General features: G+C 42.6%; 1 protein-coding gene across 1 annotated transcript in view; it reads left to right on the plus strand.

Moving 5' to 3' along the window:
* The window catches only part of PLOD3 (procollagen-lysine,2-oxoglutarate 5-dioxygenase 3), a 203004-nt gene that overhangs the window by 152721 nt on the left and 34310 nt on the right, over positions 1–15973 (plus strand). Inside the window, exon 14 of the mRNA XM_053718343.1 lies at positions 14545–14658. Within this exon, the coding sequence (XP_053574318.1) occupies positions 14545–14658 (114 nt within the window). The remainder of the gene's footprint in view (positions 1–14544; positions 14659–15973) is intronic.

Below are 15973 nucleotides of genomic sequence, written 5' to 3' on the forward strand. Positions count from 1 at the left end.
TGACCCTGGACAACCTGTCACAGGGGATGAGCTTCCGCAGACCAGAGTGGGTCATTGTCACGACCGACGCCATTCTGGTGGGCTGGGGCGCGGTCTGGGAACCCCTGAAAGCTCAGGGTCTATGGTCTCGGGAAGAATCTCTTCTCCCGATAAACATTCTGGAACTGAGAGCGATATTCAATGCTCTCAAGGCTTGGCCTCAGCTAGCAAAGGCCAAATTCATAAGGTTTCAATCAGACAACATGACGACTGTTGCATATATCAACCATCAGGGGGGAACAAGGAGTTCCCTGGCGATGGAAGAAGTGACCAAAATAATTCAATGGGCGGAGGATCACTCCTGCCACTTGTCTGCAATCCACATCCCAGGAGTGGAAAATTGGGAAGCGGATTTTCTGAGTCGTCAGACATTTCATCCGGGGGAGTGGGAACTCCATCCGGAAATCTTTGCCCAAATAACTCAATTATGGGGCATTCCAGACATGGATCTGATGGCGTCTCGTCAGAACTTCAAGGTTCCTTGCTACGGGTCCAGATCCAGGGATCCCAAGGCGACTCTAGTAGATGCACTAGTGGCGCCCTGGACCTTCAACCTAGCTTATGTATTCCCACCGTTTCCTCTCATTCCCAGGCTGGTAGCCAGGATCAATCAGGAGAGGGCTTCGGTGATCTTGATAGCTCCTGCGTGGCCACGCAGGACTTGGTATGCAGACCTGGTGGATATGTCATCGGCTCCACCATGGAAGCTACCTTTGAGACAGGACCTTCTTGTTCAAGGTCCATTCGAACATCCGAATCTGGCTTCGCTCCAACTGACTGCTTGGAGATTGAACGCTTGATTTTATCAAAGCGTGGGTTTTCAGATTCTGTCATTGATACTCTTATTCAGGCCAGAAAGCCTGTAACTAGGAAAATTTACCATAAAATATGGAAAAAATATATCTGTTGGTGTGAATCTAAAGGATTCCCATGGAACAAGATAAAAATTCCTAAGATTCTATCCTTTCTACAAGAGGGTTTGGAGAAAGGATTATCTGCAAGTTCTTTGAAGGGACAGATTTCTGCTTTATCTGTTTTACTTCACAAAAAGCTGGCGGCTGTGCCAGATGTCCAAGCTTTTGTTCAGGCTCTGGTTAGAATCAAGCCTGTTTACAAACCTTTGACTCCTCCTTGGAGTCTCAATTTAGTTCTTTCAGTTCTTCAAGGGGTTCCGTTTGAACCCATACATTCCGTAGATATTAAGTTATTATCTTGGAAAGTTTTGTTTTTGGTTGCAATTTCTTCTGCTAGAAGAGTTTCAGAGTTATCTGCTCTGCAGTGTTCTCCTCCTTATCTGGTGTTCCATGCAGATAAGGTGGTTTTGCGTACTAAACCTGGTTTTCTTCCGAAAGTTGTTTCTAACAAAAATATTAACCAGGAGATAGTTGTGCCTTCTTTGTGTCCGAATCCAGTTTCAAAGAAGGAACGTTTGTTGCACAATTTGGATGTAGTTCGTGCTCTCAAATTCTATTTAGAGGCTACAAAGGATTTCAGACAAACATCTTCCTTGTTTGTTGTTTATTCTGGTAAAAGGAGAGGTCAAAAAGCGACTTCTACCTCTCTCTCTTTTTGGCTTAAAAGCATCATCCGATTGGCTTATGAGACTGCCGGACGGCAGCCTCCTGAAAGAATCACAGCTCACTCCACTAGGGCTGTGGCTTCCACATGGGCCTTCAAGAACGAGGCTTCTGTTGATCAGATATGTAAGGCAGCGACTTGGTCTTCACTGCACACTTTTACCAAATTTTACAAATTTGATACTTTTGCTTCTTCTGAGGCTATTTTTGGGAGAAAGGTTTTGCAAGCCGTGGTGCCTTCCATCTAGGTGACCTGATTTGCTCCCTCCCATCATCCGTGTCCTAAAGCTTTGGTATTGGTTCCCACAAGTAAGGATGACGCCGTGGACCGGACACACCTATGTTGGAGAAAACAGAATTTATGCTTACCTGATAAATTACTTTCTCCAACGGTGTGTCCGGTCCACGGCCCGCCCTGGTTTTTTAATCAGGTCTGATGAATTATTTTCTCTAACTACAGTCACCACGGTATCATATGATTTCTCCTATGCATATTCCTCCTTTACGTCGGTCGAATGACTGGGGAAGGCGGAGCCTGGGAGGGATCATGTGACCAGCTTTGCTGGGCTCTTTGCCATTTCCTGTTGGGGAAGAGAATATCCCACAAGTAAGGATGACGCCGTGTACCGGACACACCGTTGGAGAAAGTAATTTATCAGGTAAGCATAAATTCTGTTTTTTTTGTAAAACTATATATATATATATTATAATAAGATGGTATATTCTGTTCCTCTGCCCCCTTCATTTCCTTTTTTGACTTGGTTGTAACATAAAAAGCAGTCCCACCCACTCTCTACATAGGCTTCCTAAGGGCTTTCAAGGGACTGGACTTCAAGTGTTGTATGACACACAGACTTATTGGATGTTCATTGGAATTATCATTAAAAAATGGGGGGGAAAAAAGTTAATCCCTGTAGACCTGCATAACATTGTAATAAAAACGGTACTATAGGCACAGATTTAATCCTTTTCACTGATAGATTAAAAAAAATGCATAAACTTTTTTTAAGGTAAAGATTACATATATGGCATTTGATTAGCAAAAGTTTACCATCACTTTTAAATTAAAATGTATATATATGAATGGGTTTAATAACTTGCACCTCTAGTGAGGAAAAGAGCACATTTTACTTAGAGATTTACAGATGATATCACTATGCCTGATAATAGCATAAACTACAAATACTTGCAAGACTTATCATAAATTGTATGTTTTTACATATATTATATGGATGAAAAAATATCAGCATAGTTCACCAGTCGGGAAAAAGTTATTCATTGATCCCAGATGACCTAATTTCATTTTTTAGTCCGGAACTAGTAAACTACTGTCAGTTTCCAGCCTTGTGTATATATAAGTACAGATTTTCTTTTGCATGATGTACCAAGTCCATGGATTCATCCTAACTTGTGGGATATTGCCCTTCCTGACCGGAAGTAGCAAAGAGAGCACCACAGCAGAGCTGTCTATATAGCTCCCCGCTTAACTCCACCCCCTAGTCATTCTCTTTACTCTTCCTGCTTAGAGCCAGCAAAGAGAAGAGGTGTTAAACTGTTAATTTTTATTTCATCTTCAATCAAGAGTTTGTTATTTTTAAATGGTACCGGTGTTGTACTATTTGCTCTCAGGCAGGACATACAGGGAGTGCAGAATTATTAGGCAAATGAGTATTTTGACCACATCATCCTCTTTATGCATGTTGTCTTACTCCAAGCTGTATAGGCTCGAAAGCCTACTACCAATTAAGCATATTAGGTGATGTGCATCTCTGTAATGAGAAGGGGTGTGGTCTAATGACATCAACACCCTATATCAGGTGTGCATAATTATTAGGCAAGTTCCTTTCCTTTGGCAAAATGGGTCAAAAGAAGGACTTGACAGGCTCAGAAAAGTCAAAAATAGTGAGATATCTTGCAGAGGGATGCAGCACTCTTAAAATTGCAAAGCTTCTGAAGCGTGATCATCGAACAATCAAGCGTTTCATTCAAAATAGTCAACAGGGTCGCAAGAAGTGTGTGGAAAAACCAAGGTGCAAAATAACTGCCCATGAACTGAGAAAAGTCAAGCTTGCAGCTGCAAAGATGCCACTTGCCACCAGTTTGGCCATATTTCAGAGCTGCAACATCACTGGAGTGCCCAAAAGCACAAGGTGTGCAATACTCAGAGACATGGCCAAGGTAAGAAAGGCTGAAAGACGACCACCACTGAACAAGACACACAAGCTGAAACGTCAAGACTGGGCCAAGAAATATCTCAAGACTGATTTTTCTAAGGTTTTATGGACTGATGAAATGAGAGTGAGTCTTGATGGGCCAGATGGATGGGCCCGTGGCTGGATTGGTAAAAGGGCAGAGAGCTCCAGTCCGACTCAGGCGCCAGCAAGGTACTGGTTTGGGCTGGTATCATCAAAGATGAGCTTGTGGGGCCTTTTCGGGTTGAGGATGGAGTCAAGCTCAACTCCCAGTTTCTGGAAGACACCTTCTTCAAGCAGTGGTACAGGAAGAAGTCTGCATCCTTCAAGAAAAACATGATTTTCATGCAGGATAATGCTCCATCACACGCGTCCAAGTACTCCACAGCGTGGCTGGCAAGAAAGGGTATAAAAGAAGAAAATCTAATGACATGGCCTCCTTGTTCACCTGATCTGAACCCCATTGAGAACCTGTGGTCCATCATCAAATGTGATATTTACAAGGAGGGAAAACAGTACACCTCTCTGAACAGTGTCTGGGAGGCTGTGGTTGCTGCTGCACGCAATGTTGATGGTGAACAGATCAAAACACTGACAGAATCCATGGATGGCAGGCTTTTGAGTGTCCTTGCAAAGAAAGGTGGCTATATTGGTCACTGATTTGTTTTTGTTTTGTTTTTGAATGTCAGAAATGTATATTTGTGAATGTTGAGATGTTATATTGGTTTCACTGGTAAAAATAAATAATTAAAATGGGTATATATTTGTTTTTTGTTAAGTTGCCTAATAATTATGCACAGTAATAGTCACCTGCACACAGAGATATCCCCCTAAAATAGCTATAACTAAAAACAAACTAAAAACTACTTCCAAAACTATTCAGCTTTGATATTAATGAGTTTTTTGGGTTCATTGAGAACATGGTGGTTGTTCAATAATAAAATTAATCCTCAAAAATACAACTTGCCTAATAATTCTGCACTCCCTGTAGAAGAAGATTTCTGCCTGGAGGATGATGATCTTAGCATTTGTAACTAAGGTTACCCACATGAGCTGAGGAGTACAGGAAAACGTCAGTGTGAGGAACGGTTCTTGCTGTATAGCAATGAGGTATGTTCAGTCATTTTTTCTGCAGAGACTGTGTTAACTCAGAAAGGCTGACAGTATCCCCATTAGGGGAAGAGTAAGCAGTAATCCTAGTATGAAAGAGGTTTTACTAGCTTGCATAAAGGGCTTAAATATTTTTGGGCACTCAGTTTGTTTATGTAAAATTGGTACAAACATTTGTGTGTTCTGGGAGTAACGTTTATGTTTATGGGACGTTTGCTTGAGGGGTCATTTGGCTTATTTTGGGTTTGTTATAACCCACATGGTTTTCAAACTAGGTTTGTTAAATTTGAGTAGGCCCCAGTAACATCGAGTGAGGTGGGCTGGGCCTATTTTCGCGCCTCAGTTGCGCATTTAGTTATACAGACAAGCAGCAAGCAACTTCTCCTGAGGTCCTGATGATCTTCTGAGGGCCTGTTCGCAGCTTTAACCCCATATTATCGTTCCTAAGGGCAGGTAGGGCCACAGCAGAGCTGTGGCAAGGTGCTTATAGGGGTGTTTAACCGGTTTTAGACATTTTTCAATCCGTTTTTTTTCATTTGGGGGTTTATTGCTTATTAACTTGTGGTGCAATCCTTCTAAAGCTTAGTGGGTACACTGTTAAAATTTCAGAAAAATTGAAGCAATTTTAACCTGTTTTGCAGTTTGTGTATGCCGTTTTTTTCTCTTAAAGGCACAGTACCGTTTTTGCAAATTGTGTTTTTTTCATTAAATAAAGTGTTTTCCAAGCTTGCTTGCTTTATTACTAGTCTGTTAAACATGTCTGACACTGAGGAAACTCATTGCTCAAATTGTTTAGAAGCCATTGTGGAACCCCCCTCTTAGAATGTGTCCCACTTGTACTGATATGTCTGTAAATTGCAAACAGCATATTTTGACTTATAAAAGTTTGGCATTAGATAATTCTCAGACAGAAGGAAATCAGGTTTTGCCATCTAGTTCTCCCCAAGTGTCTCAACCAGTAACGCCCGCACAAGCAACGCCAAGTACTTCTAGTGCGTCTAATTCTTTCACCTTGCAAGATATGGCTTCAGTTATACATACTACCCTCACAGAGGTTTTATCTAAGCTGCCTGGTTTGCAAGGGAAGCGCAGTAGCTCTGGGTTGAGAACAAATGCTGAGCCTTCTGATGCTTTAGTAGCCGTATCCGATATTCCCTCGCAATGTTCTGAAGTAGGGATGAGGGATTTGATGTCTGAGGGAGAGATTTCTGATTCAGGAAAGACGTTCCCTCAGACAGATTCAGATATGACGGCATTTAAATTTAAGCTAGAGCACCTCCGCTTATTGCTCAGGGAGGTTTTAGCTACTCTGGATGATTGTGACCCTATTGTAGTTCCAGAGAAATTGTGTAAAATGGACAAATATTTAGAGGTTCCTGTTTACACTGATGTGTTTCCGGTCCCTAAGAGGATTTCGGACATTGTTACTAAGGAGTGGGATAAACCAGGTATTCCGTTCTCTACCCCTCCTGTTTTTAAGAAAATGTTTCCCATTTCTGACACCATAAAGGACTCATGGCAGATTGTCCCTAAGGTGGAGGGAGCTATTTCTACCCTGGCTAAGCGTACAACTATACCTATTGAAGACGGTTGTGTAGAAGACCTTTTTACCATGGGAGTGATCTGCCCAGTTCCAAAAGCAGAACAGGGGCAGGGGTTCTACTCCAATCTGTTTAGTTCCCAAAAAGGAGGGAACCTTCAGACCAATTCTGGATCTCAAGATCCTAAACCAATTCCTAAGAGTTCCATCTTTCAAGATGGAGACCATTCGGACTATCTTACCATTGATCCAGTAGGGTCAATATATGACCACCGTGGACTTAAAGGATGCATATCTACACATTCCTAACCACAAAGATCATCACCAGTTCCTCAGGTTCGCCTTTCTGGACAAGCATTATCAGTTTGTGGCCTTTCCTTTCGGGTTGGCCACGGGAAGGTGTTTCCGCAGGCCAGAATGGGTTATAGTGACGACAGACGCCAGTCTTCTGGGCTGGGGTGCAGTCTGGAATTCCCTGAAAGCTCAGGGTTTGTGGACTCGGGAGGAGGCTCTCCTACCTATAAATATTCTGGAATTAAGAGTGATATTCAATGCTCTCCAGGCATGGCCTCAGCTGGCTTTGGCCAGATTCATCAGGTTTCAGTCGGACAACATCAAGACTGTGGCTTATATCAATCATCAGGGCGGAACAAAGAGTTCCTTAGCGATGATAGAGGTCTCAAGGATAATCCAATGGGCAGAGGCTCACTCTTGCCATCTGTCAGCGATCTATATCCCAGGTGTAGAGAACTGGGAGGCAGATTTTCTAAGTCGTCAGACTTTTCATCCGGAGGAGTGGGAACTCCATCCGGAGGTGTTTGCTCAGCTGGTGCGGCTATGGGGCACACCAGAGTTGGATCTGTTGGCGTCTCGTCAAAACGCTAAACTTCCTCGTTAAGGCTCCAGGTCAAGGGATCCTCAGGCTGTACTGATAGATGCTCTAGCAGTACCCTGGTCTTTCAACCTGGCTTATGTGTTTCGACCTTTCCCTCTCCTTCCATGTCTGATTGCCAGAATCAAACAGGAGAGAGCGTCAGTGATTTTGATAGCGCCTGCGTGGCCACGCAGGACTTGGTATGCAGACCTGGTGGACATGTCATCCCTTCCACCATGGTCTCTTCCATTGAGACAGGACCTTCTGATTCAAGGTCCATTCAAGCATACAAATCTAATTTCTCTGCAACTGACTGCGTGGAGATTGAACGCTTGATTCTATCAAAGCGGGGTTTCTCTGAGTAAGTCATAAATACCTTGATTCAGGCTTGAAAGCCTGTTACCAGGAAAATTTATCATAAGATATGGCGTAAATATCTCTTGGTGCGAATCCAAAGGCTTCTCCTGGAGTAAAATCAGGATTCCTAGGATTTTGTCTTTTCTCCAAGAGGGATTGGAGAAAGGATTATCAGCTAGTTCCCTAAAGGGACAGATATCTGCTCTGTCTATTATGTTGCACAAGCATCTGGCATATGTTCCAGACGTTCTGGCTTTTTGTCAGACTTTAGTTAAAATTAAGCCTGTGTTTAAACCTATTGCTCTGCCATGGAGTCTAAATTTAGTTCTTAGAGTTCTTCAGGGGGTTCCGTTTGAACCCATGCATTCCATAGATATTAAGCTTTTATCTTGGAAAGTTTTGTTCCTAGTTGCTATCTCTTCAGCTCGAACAGTTTCTGAACTATCTGCATTACAATGTGACTCTCCTTATCTTGTGTTCCATGCTGATAAGGTGGTTTTGCGTACCAAGCCTGGGTTCCTACCTAAGGTTGTTACTAACAGGAATATCAATCAAGAAATTCTTGTAAGAAGGAACGTCTGTTGCACAACTTGGACGTGGTTCATGCTTTGAAATTTTTTTTGCAGGCAACCAAAGATTTTCGTCAAACATCTTCTTTGTTGTCTATTCTGGAAAGCGTAGGGGTCAAAAGGCTACAGCAACTTCTCTTTCCTTTTGGATGAAAAGCATCATCCGTTTGGCTTATGAGACTGCTGGACAGCAGCCTCCTGAAAGGATTACAGCTCATTCTACTAGAGCGGTAGCTTCCACATGGGCTTTTAAAAATGATGCTTCTGTTGAACAGATTTGTAAGGCTGCGACTTGGTCTTCGCTTCATACCTTTTCAAAATTTTACAAATTTGATACTTTTGCTTCTTCTGAGGCTATTTTTGGGAGAGAGGTTTTGCAAGCAGTGGTGCCTTCCGTTTAGGTTCCTGTCTTGTCCCTCCCTTCATCCGTGTCCTAAAGCTTTGGTATTGGTATCCCACAAGTTAGGACAGATAGTATTTTTTATGTAAACTTCAGTCACCTCTGCACCTTATAGTTTCTCCTTTTCTTCCTTGGCCTTCGGTCGAATGACTGGGGGGTGGAGTTAAGGGGGGAGCTATATAGACAGCTCTGCTGTGGAGCTCTCTTTGCTACTTCCTGTCAGGAAGGACAATATCCCACAAGTTAGGATGAATCCGTGGACTCGGTACATCGCAAAAGAAAGAAATTTATCAGGTAAGCATAAATTTTGTTTTTTTTATAAGATAGTATAGTCTTCACAAGTATCTAACATGCACTAAATAAAGATTAAAGTTTTATATACACTTGTAAATATGGATAATTGAAAGCAGATAAATAAAATCATCTATACAATTACCTATCTATAAAAACAGTTATAGCAGGAGGATTCGTTTATCCTGATATCTGAAAAAAAAAATCACATCTCTTTACCTATAAAGGGGTCCTTTAAAGGGACACAAAACCCAAACATGTTCTTTCATGATTCAGATAGAAAATACACTTTTTAGAAAGTTTCCAATTTACTTCTATTTTAAAATTTGCTTTGTTTTCTTATTATTCTTTGTTGAAGGGATATTTTGATAGGTAGTGTGCACGACTGGATCTCTACGTGACAGGAAATAATGCTGCCATTTAGTGCTCTTGCTAATGTAGAACATTGTTGCAGAACTGCTAGCATATAGTACTGCAGGCACGTGCACACTCCTGAACTTACCTTCCTGCTTTTCAACAAAGGATAACAAGAAAATGAAGAAACTTTGAAGTTCATTGGAAAGTTATTTAAAATTGTATGATCTATCTGAGTTATGAAAGACAGAAAAATTTTGGGTTTTATGTTCCTTTAATTAAAGGGAAAGTAAAGTGAAAATTAAACTTTCAAGAGTTAGAGCATGCATTTTTAAATCAACTTTCCAATTTACTTAATTTTTGTTCTGTTGGTAGCCTTTGTTGAAAAGCATACATTGGTAGTCTTAAAAGCAGCTGCTGATTGGTGGCCACACACATTTTTCTTGCCATCTGATATGTTCAGCTAGCACCCAGTAGTGCATTGCTGCTCCTTCAACAAATGATACCAAGAGAATAAAGTAATATATTGGAAAGTTTGTTTATCTGAATCATGAAAACAAAAATTGGATTTCACATCCCTTTTAACATCTAAGTGCAGCATTAAGACAGCAAAGCCAAGAACAGACAGTCTATGTAATGATCAGTTTTAGGTACACCGTGATAGGCATAAGAAACCATATGCAGAAACCAAGTATAGTCCATTTCTAATGATTGTTAAATAAATGTACTTTTAACCCTTTGCGGTCCTTTATCGGAATATATCCGACAAAGGGTTTTAGCGCATGCGCTCAAATGTCGGATATATTCCGACTTTGCCGCTTTTGAATTTCACAGCTAAATAGCAACATCTAGTGGTGACTTGTTATTTGGCTGTGTAAATCAAAAATATTGGCGCGAAAAGTAAGTAAAACCTGCCGGCCACACCAATTAAATATTTAAAGGACCGGAAAGGGTTTAGTTTGCTATGCAAGTAGCAGATATTTTACTAAGCTTATCACTAACCAAATTATATGTCAAGTTGGTTATTGTTACTGATGTAAAACTTACATGGTAACATTTTAGACAGATTTATTAATCAAATAATAATAGTAAACTTAAAATGCTAAAGAAGGCAGCCGCTCGCCACATTTTGGTTCTTTTCGGAGCCACATTTTTTTTTGTAAAAGTGCAACACACAAATATCTGTGCAAATCCAGATCTCAGTGTGTTGTACTTTCTGAAGAATAAATGTGGCTCGAAAAAAGAGGCAAATGCGTTGAGCAGCTACCGCCTTCCGCATTCTGATGCTACTAAAGCATACGAATGCACACCCCTAATCAGGAGCATGCACGTATCTTGAGCATTATATGGCAGCAGTGTTTTTAACAATTTAACACATATAGTGCTGAAGATGTGCTTGATCCTGAGCCTGCCTTAGTATGATCTCATGGAAAAGAGCTAAGTTCAGCAAAGGATACCAGGAGAAAGAGGTACATTTCTCCAACATAGGTGTGTCCGGTCCACGGCGTCATCCTTACTTGTGGGATATTCTCTTCCCCAACAGGAAATGGCAAAGAGCCCAGCAAAGCTGGTCACATGATCCCTCCTAGGCTCCGCCTACCCCAGTCATTCTCTTTGCCGTTGTACAGGCAACATCTCCACGGAGATGGCTTAGAGTTTTTTAGTGTTTAACTGTAGTTTTTATTATTCAATCAAGAGGTTCCACAGGTCAAGGCTGGAGCAAAGGAAAGCAGGCCAGGAAACCTGCCACTGCTACCAAGACAGCATGAAATGCGGGCCCCCGATCCGGGACCGGATCTGGTGGGGGGCAGACTCTCTCTCTTCGCTCAGGCTTGGGAAAGAGATGTTCTGGATCCTTGGGCGCTAGAAATAGTCTCCCAAGGTTATTCTCTGGAGTTCAAGGGGCTTCCTCCAAGGGGGAGGTTCCACAGGTCTCAGTTGTCTTCAGACCACATAAGAAGACAGGCATTCTTACATTGGGTAGAAGACCTGCTAAAAATGGGAGTGATTCATCCTGTTCCATTAGGAGAACAAGGGATGGGGTTCTACTCCAATCTGTTCATAGTTCCCAAAAAAGAGGGAACGTTCAGACCAATCTTAGATCTCAAGATCTTGAACAAGTTTCTCAAGGTTCCATCGTTCAAGATGGAAACCATTCGAACACTTCTTCCTTCCATCCAGGAAGGTCAATTCATGACCAAGGTGGATTTCAAGGATGCGTATCTACATATTCCTATCCACAAGGAACATCATCGGTTCCTAAGGTTTGCATTCCTGGACAAGCATTTCCAGTTCGTGGCATTTTCTTTCGGATTAGCCACTGCTCCTAGGATTTTCTCATAGGTACTAGGGTCCCTTCTGGCGGTGCTAAGACCAAGGGGCATTGCTGTAGTACCTTACTTGGACGACATTCTGATTCGAGCGTCGTCCCTTCCTCAAGTAAAGGCTCACACGGACATTGTCCTGGCCTTTCTCAGATCTCACGGATGGAAAGTGAACGTGGAAAAGAGTTCTCTATCTCCGTCAACGAGGGTTCCCTTCTTGGGAACTATAATAGACTCCTTAGAAATGAGGATTTTTCTGACAGAAGCCAGAAAAACAAAACTTCTAGACTCTTGTCGGATACTTCATTCCGTTCCTCTTCCTTCCATAGCGCAGTGCATGGAAGTGATAGGTTTGATGGTAGCGGCAATGGACATAGTTCCTTTTGTGCGCATTCATCTAAGACCATTACAACTGTTCATGCTCAGTCAGTGGAATGGGGACTATTCAGACTTGTCTCCGAAGATACAAGTAAATCAGAGGACCAGAGACTCATTCCGTTGGTGGCTGTCCCTGGACAACCTGTCACAAGGGATGACCTTCCGCAGACCAGAGTGGGTCATTGTCACGACCGACGCCAGTCTGATGGGCTGGGGCGCGGTCTGGGGATCCCTGAAAGCTCAGGGTCTTTGGTCTCGGGTAGAATCTCTTCTACCGATAAATATTCTGGAACTGAGAGCGATATTCAATGCTCTCAAAGCTTGGCCTCAGCTAGAGAGGGCCAAGTTCATACATCAACCATCAGGGGGGAACAAGGAGTTCCCTAGCGATGGAAGAAGTGACCAAAATCATTCTATGGGCGGAGTCTCACTCCTGCCACCTGTCTGCTATCCACATCCCAGGAGTGGAAAATTGGGAAGCGGATTTTCTGAGTCGTCAGACATTGCATCCGGGGGAGTGGGAACTCCATCCGGAAATCTTTGCCCAAGTCACTCAACCGTGGGGCATTCCAGACATGGATCTGATGGCCTCTCGTCAGAACTTCAGAGTTCCTTACTACGGGTACAGATCCAGGGATCCCAAGGCGGCTCTAGTGGATGCACTAGTAGCACCTTGGACCTTCAAACTAGCTTATGTGTTCCCGCCGTTTCCTCTCATCCCCAGGCTGGTAGCCAGGATCCATCAGGAGAGGGCGTCGGTGATTTTGATAGCTCCTGCGTGGCCACGCAGGACTTGGTATGCAGATCTGGTGAATATGTCATCGGCTCCACCATGGAAGCTACCTTTGAGAGACCTTCTTGTTCTAGGTCCGTTCGACCCACTCCAGCTGACTGCTTGGAGATTGAACGCTTGATCTTATCAAAGCGAGGGTTCTCAGATTCTGTTATTAATACTCTTGTTCAGGCCTGAAAGCCTGTAACCAGAAAAATTACCACATAATTTGGTATATCTGTTGGTGTGAATCTGCAGGATTCCCTTGGGACAAGGTTAAGATTCCTAAGAGTCTATCCTTCCTTCGAGAAGGATTGGAAAAAGGATTATCTGCAAGTTCCTTGATGGGACAGATTTCTGCCTTGTCTGTGTTACTTCACAAAAAGCTGGCAGCTGTGCCAGATGTTCTAGCCTTTGTTCAGGCTCTGGTTAGAATCAAGCCTGTTTACAAAATTTTGACTCCTCCTTGGAGTCTCAACCTAGTTCTTTCAGTTCTTCAGGGGGTTCCGTTTGAACCCTTACATTCCGTTGATATTAAGTTATTATCTTGGAAAGTTTTGTTTTTGGTTGCAATTTCTTCTGCTAGAAGAGTTTCAGAATTATCTGCTCTGCAGTGTTCTTCTCCTTATCTGGTGTTCCATGCAGATAAGGTGGTTTTGCGTACTAAACCTGGTTTTCTTCCAAAAGTTGTTTCTAACAAAAACATTAACCAGGAGATAGTTGTGCCTTCTTTGTGTCCTAATCCAGTTTCAAAGAAGGAACGTTTGTTGCACAACTTGGATGTAGTTCGTGCTCTCAAATTTTACTTAGCAGCTACTAAGGATTTCAGACAAACTTTGTCTTTGTTTGTTGTTTATTCTGGTAAACGGAGAGGTCAAAAAGCAACTTCTACCTCTCTCTCCTTCTGGATTAAAAGCATTATCCGATTGGCTTATGAGACTGCCGGACGGCAGCCTCCTGAAAGAATCACAGCTCACTCCACTAGGGCTGTGGCTTCCACATGGGCCTTCAAGAACGAGGCTTCTGTTGATCAGATATGTAAGGCAGCGACTTGGTCTTCACTGCACACTTTTACCAAATTTTACAAATTTGATACTTTTGCTTCTTCTGAGGCTATTTTTGGGAGAAAGGTTTTGCAAGCCGTGGTGCCTTCCATTTAGGTGACCTGATTTGCTCCCTCCCTTCATCCGTGTCCTAAAGCTTTGGTATTGGTTCCCACAAGTAAGGATGACGCCGTGGACCGGACACACCTATGTTGGAGAAAACAGAATTTATGTTTACCTGATAAATTACTTTCTCCAACGGTGTGTCCGGTCCACGGCCCGCCCTGGTTTTTTTAATCAGGTCTGATAATTTATTTTCTTTAACTACAGTCACCACGGTAACATATGGTTTCTCCTATGCAAATATTCCTCCTTAACGTCGGTCGAATGACTGGGGTAGGCGGAGCCTAGGAGGGATCATGTGACCAGCTTTGCTGGGCTCTTTGCCATTTCCTGTTGGGGAAGAGAATATCCCACAAGTAAGGATGACGCCGTGGACCGGACACACCGTTGGAGAAAGTAATTTATCAGGTAAACATAAATTCTGTTTTTTTATTTTGTTTTATTATATATTCTGTTAGAATCAAGAACGTTTATGTCTGTCTCTTAAGTGAGGAATTGAAATAAATAAAGCCACACTCTGGTTAGTTTAGGGATTTGTTATGGGTTTGCTGCCTGTCTCTGTAATCCCCCTGCTCATTGGATTTTCTCTCTCTTTCTTTAGAGCGTGTTTCTGCATATCAGCAACAGAGACGAATTTGGTCGTCTGATCTCTACTTCCAAATATAATATTTCTCATCTACACAGTGACCTGTGGCAGATCTTTGAGAATCCTGTGGTAAGAGAGAGTGTATATCTACAGAACTTATTTATACGGTGTGGCTGTTACCATGGCATTGGGGTATTGATTTGACAGTAGTTTGGGCACCCTGCTTTGCTGAAATGTTGATGTAAAATATCCATACCAAGCAGGAGATAAATGCATCCAAGAACACACAGCGGTAGGTCAGATAGCAAGTTAGAACCTACATCCAATAGAAGAGATAGACACTCGCTACCTCTGTGAATATCTTTACCCACCCATCGTATGTGACTTGGAGGATGTCTTGCCTTACCTGTACACAAACTTTCTCATTCAGTGGAACCTCTCAAACCATTTATGTACAGGGAAGACAATTTATCCTCAGAATGAGGGACCAAGTCACATCCAAACAGTAGGTAAAGAGAACCACAGTGGTGGCAAGCACCTCTTTTTTGCTTGTCTTGTCTTCCCTGTACATATACTTGTTTAGTGGAACCTCTACCAACCCACTCCCTTGGCATCACTACAGAGTCCCATGGAGTACACTACATGCTGTATTCCACCCCCACCCCCCATTAAATCTCACCCTAAACCTCCATTTTACCATTGTCCTTTACACACACTATTAAAAATGTTTCTGTTGTCTACAGTGTAATACATTTCTTCTTAAATGGAAAGAGTCCACAGCTGCATTCATTACTTTTGGGAAATAAGAACCTGGCCACCAGGAGGAGGCAAAGAAAACCCAGCCAAAGGCTTAAATACTCCTCCCACTCCCCTCATCCTCCAGTCATTCTTTGCATTTCGTCCCAGGAGGTTGGCAGAGAAGTGTCAGAATTTAAAATTTTTGTTTATTGTCTCTTATGGAGGGTAGTACTCTTCGGCATGGGACAGCAGTTTTAAGTAGTCCTGTCAGTCACTCAGTTAGGGCTTGGATGAAAGTTAGAGTCCAGAGATGCAGGGAGAGTTTTTCTGCGAAACCATCCCGACTCAGATTAAGGCTCCTCAAGCAATCAGTGTTGTCGAACTTTGCTTCTCTGCCTGCTTTCTTCTCTCAAGTCCATGGCGGAGGTGATGCTACTATCCGTCACACTTGAAAGGCTGTGTTCCTGTTCCACGGCGTAGATTCCGGTAAGATTGTTTCATTTTACTTTATTCATCAATGTACTGTAATGTGAATGTTTTCCCGAGAGGCTACCACCTTGCAGGTCTAACTTAACAAGGGTCTCAGTGAGTGTCTTGTAGTATCTTGGAATCGAAGGTTAATATCTCCTGAGGGGGGTTATTGAACAGGGGGGTTTATAATCATGTTTATGTGATTCAACCTGCTTATGTGTGATGTTTATGGGAT

This window comes from Bombina bombina, chromosome 6, assembly GCF_027579735.1.
Source record: "Bombina bombina isolate aBomBom1 chromosome 6, aBomBom1.pri, whole genome shotgun sequence".
Taxonomy (NCBI): Eukaryota; Metazoa; Chordata; class Amphibia; order Anura; family Bombinatoridae; genus Bombina; species Bombina bombina.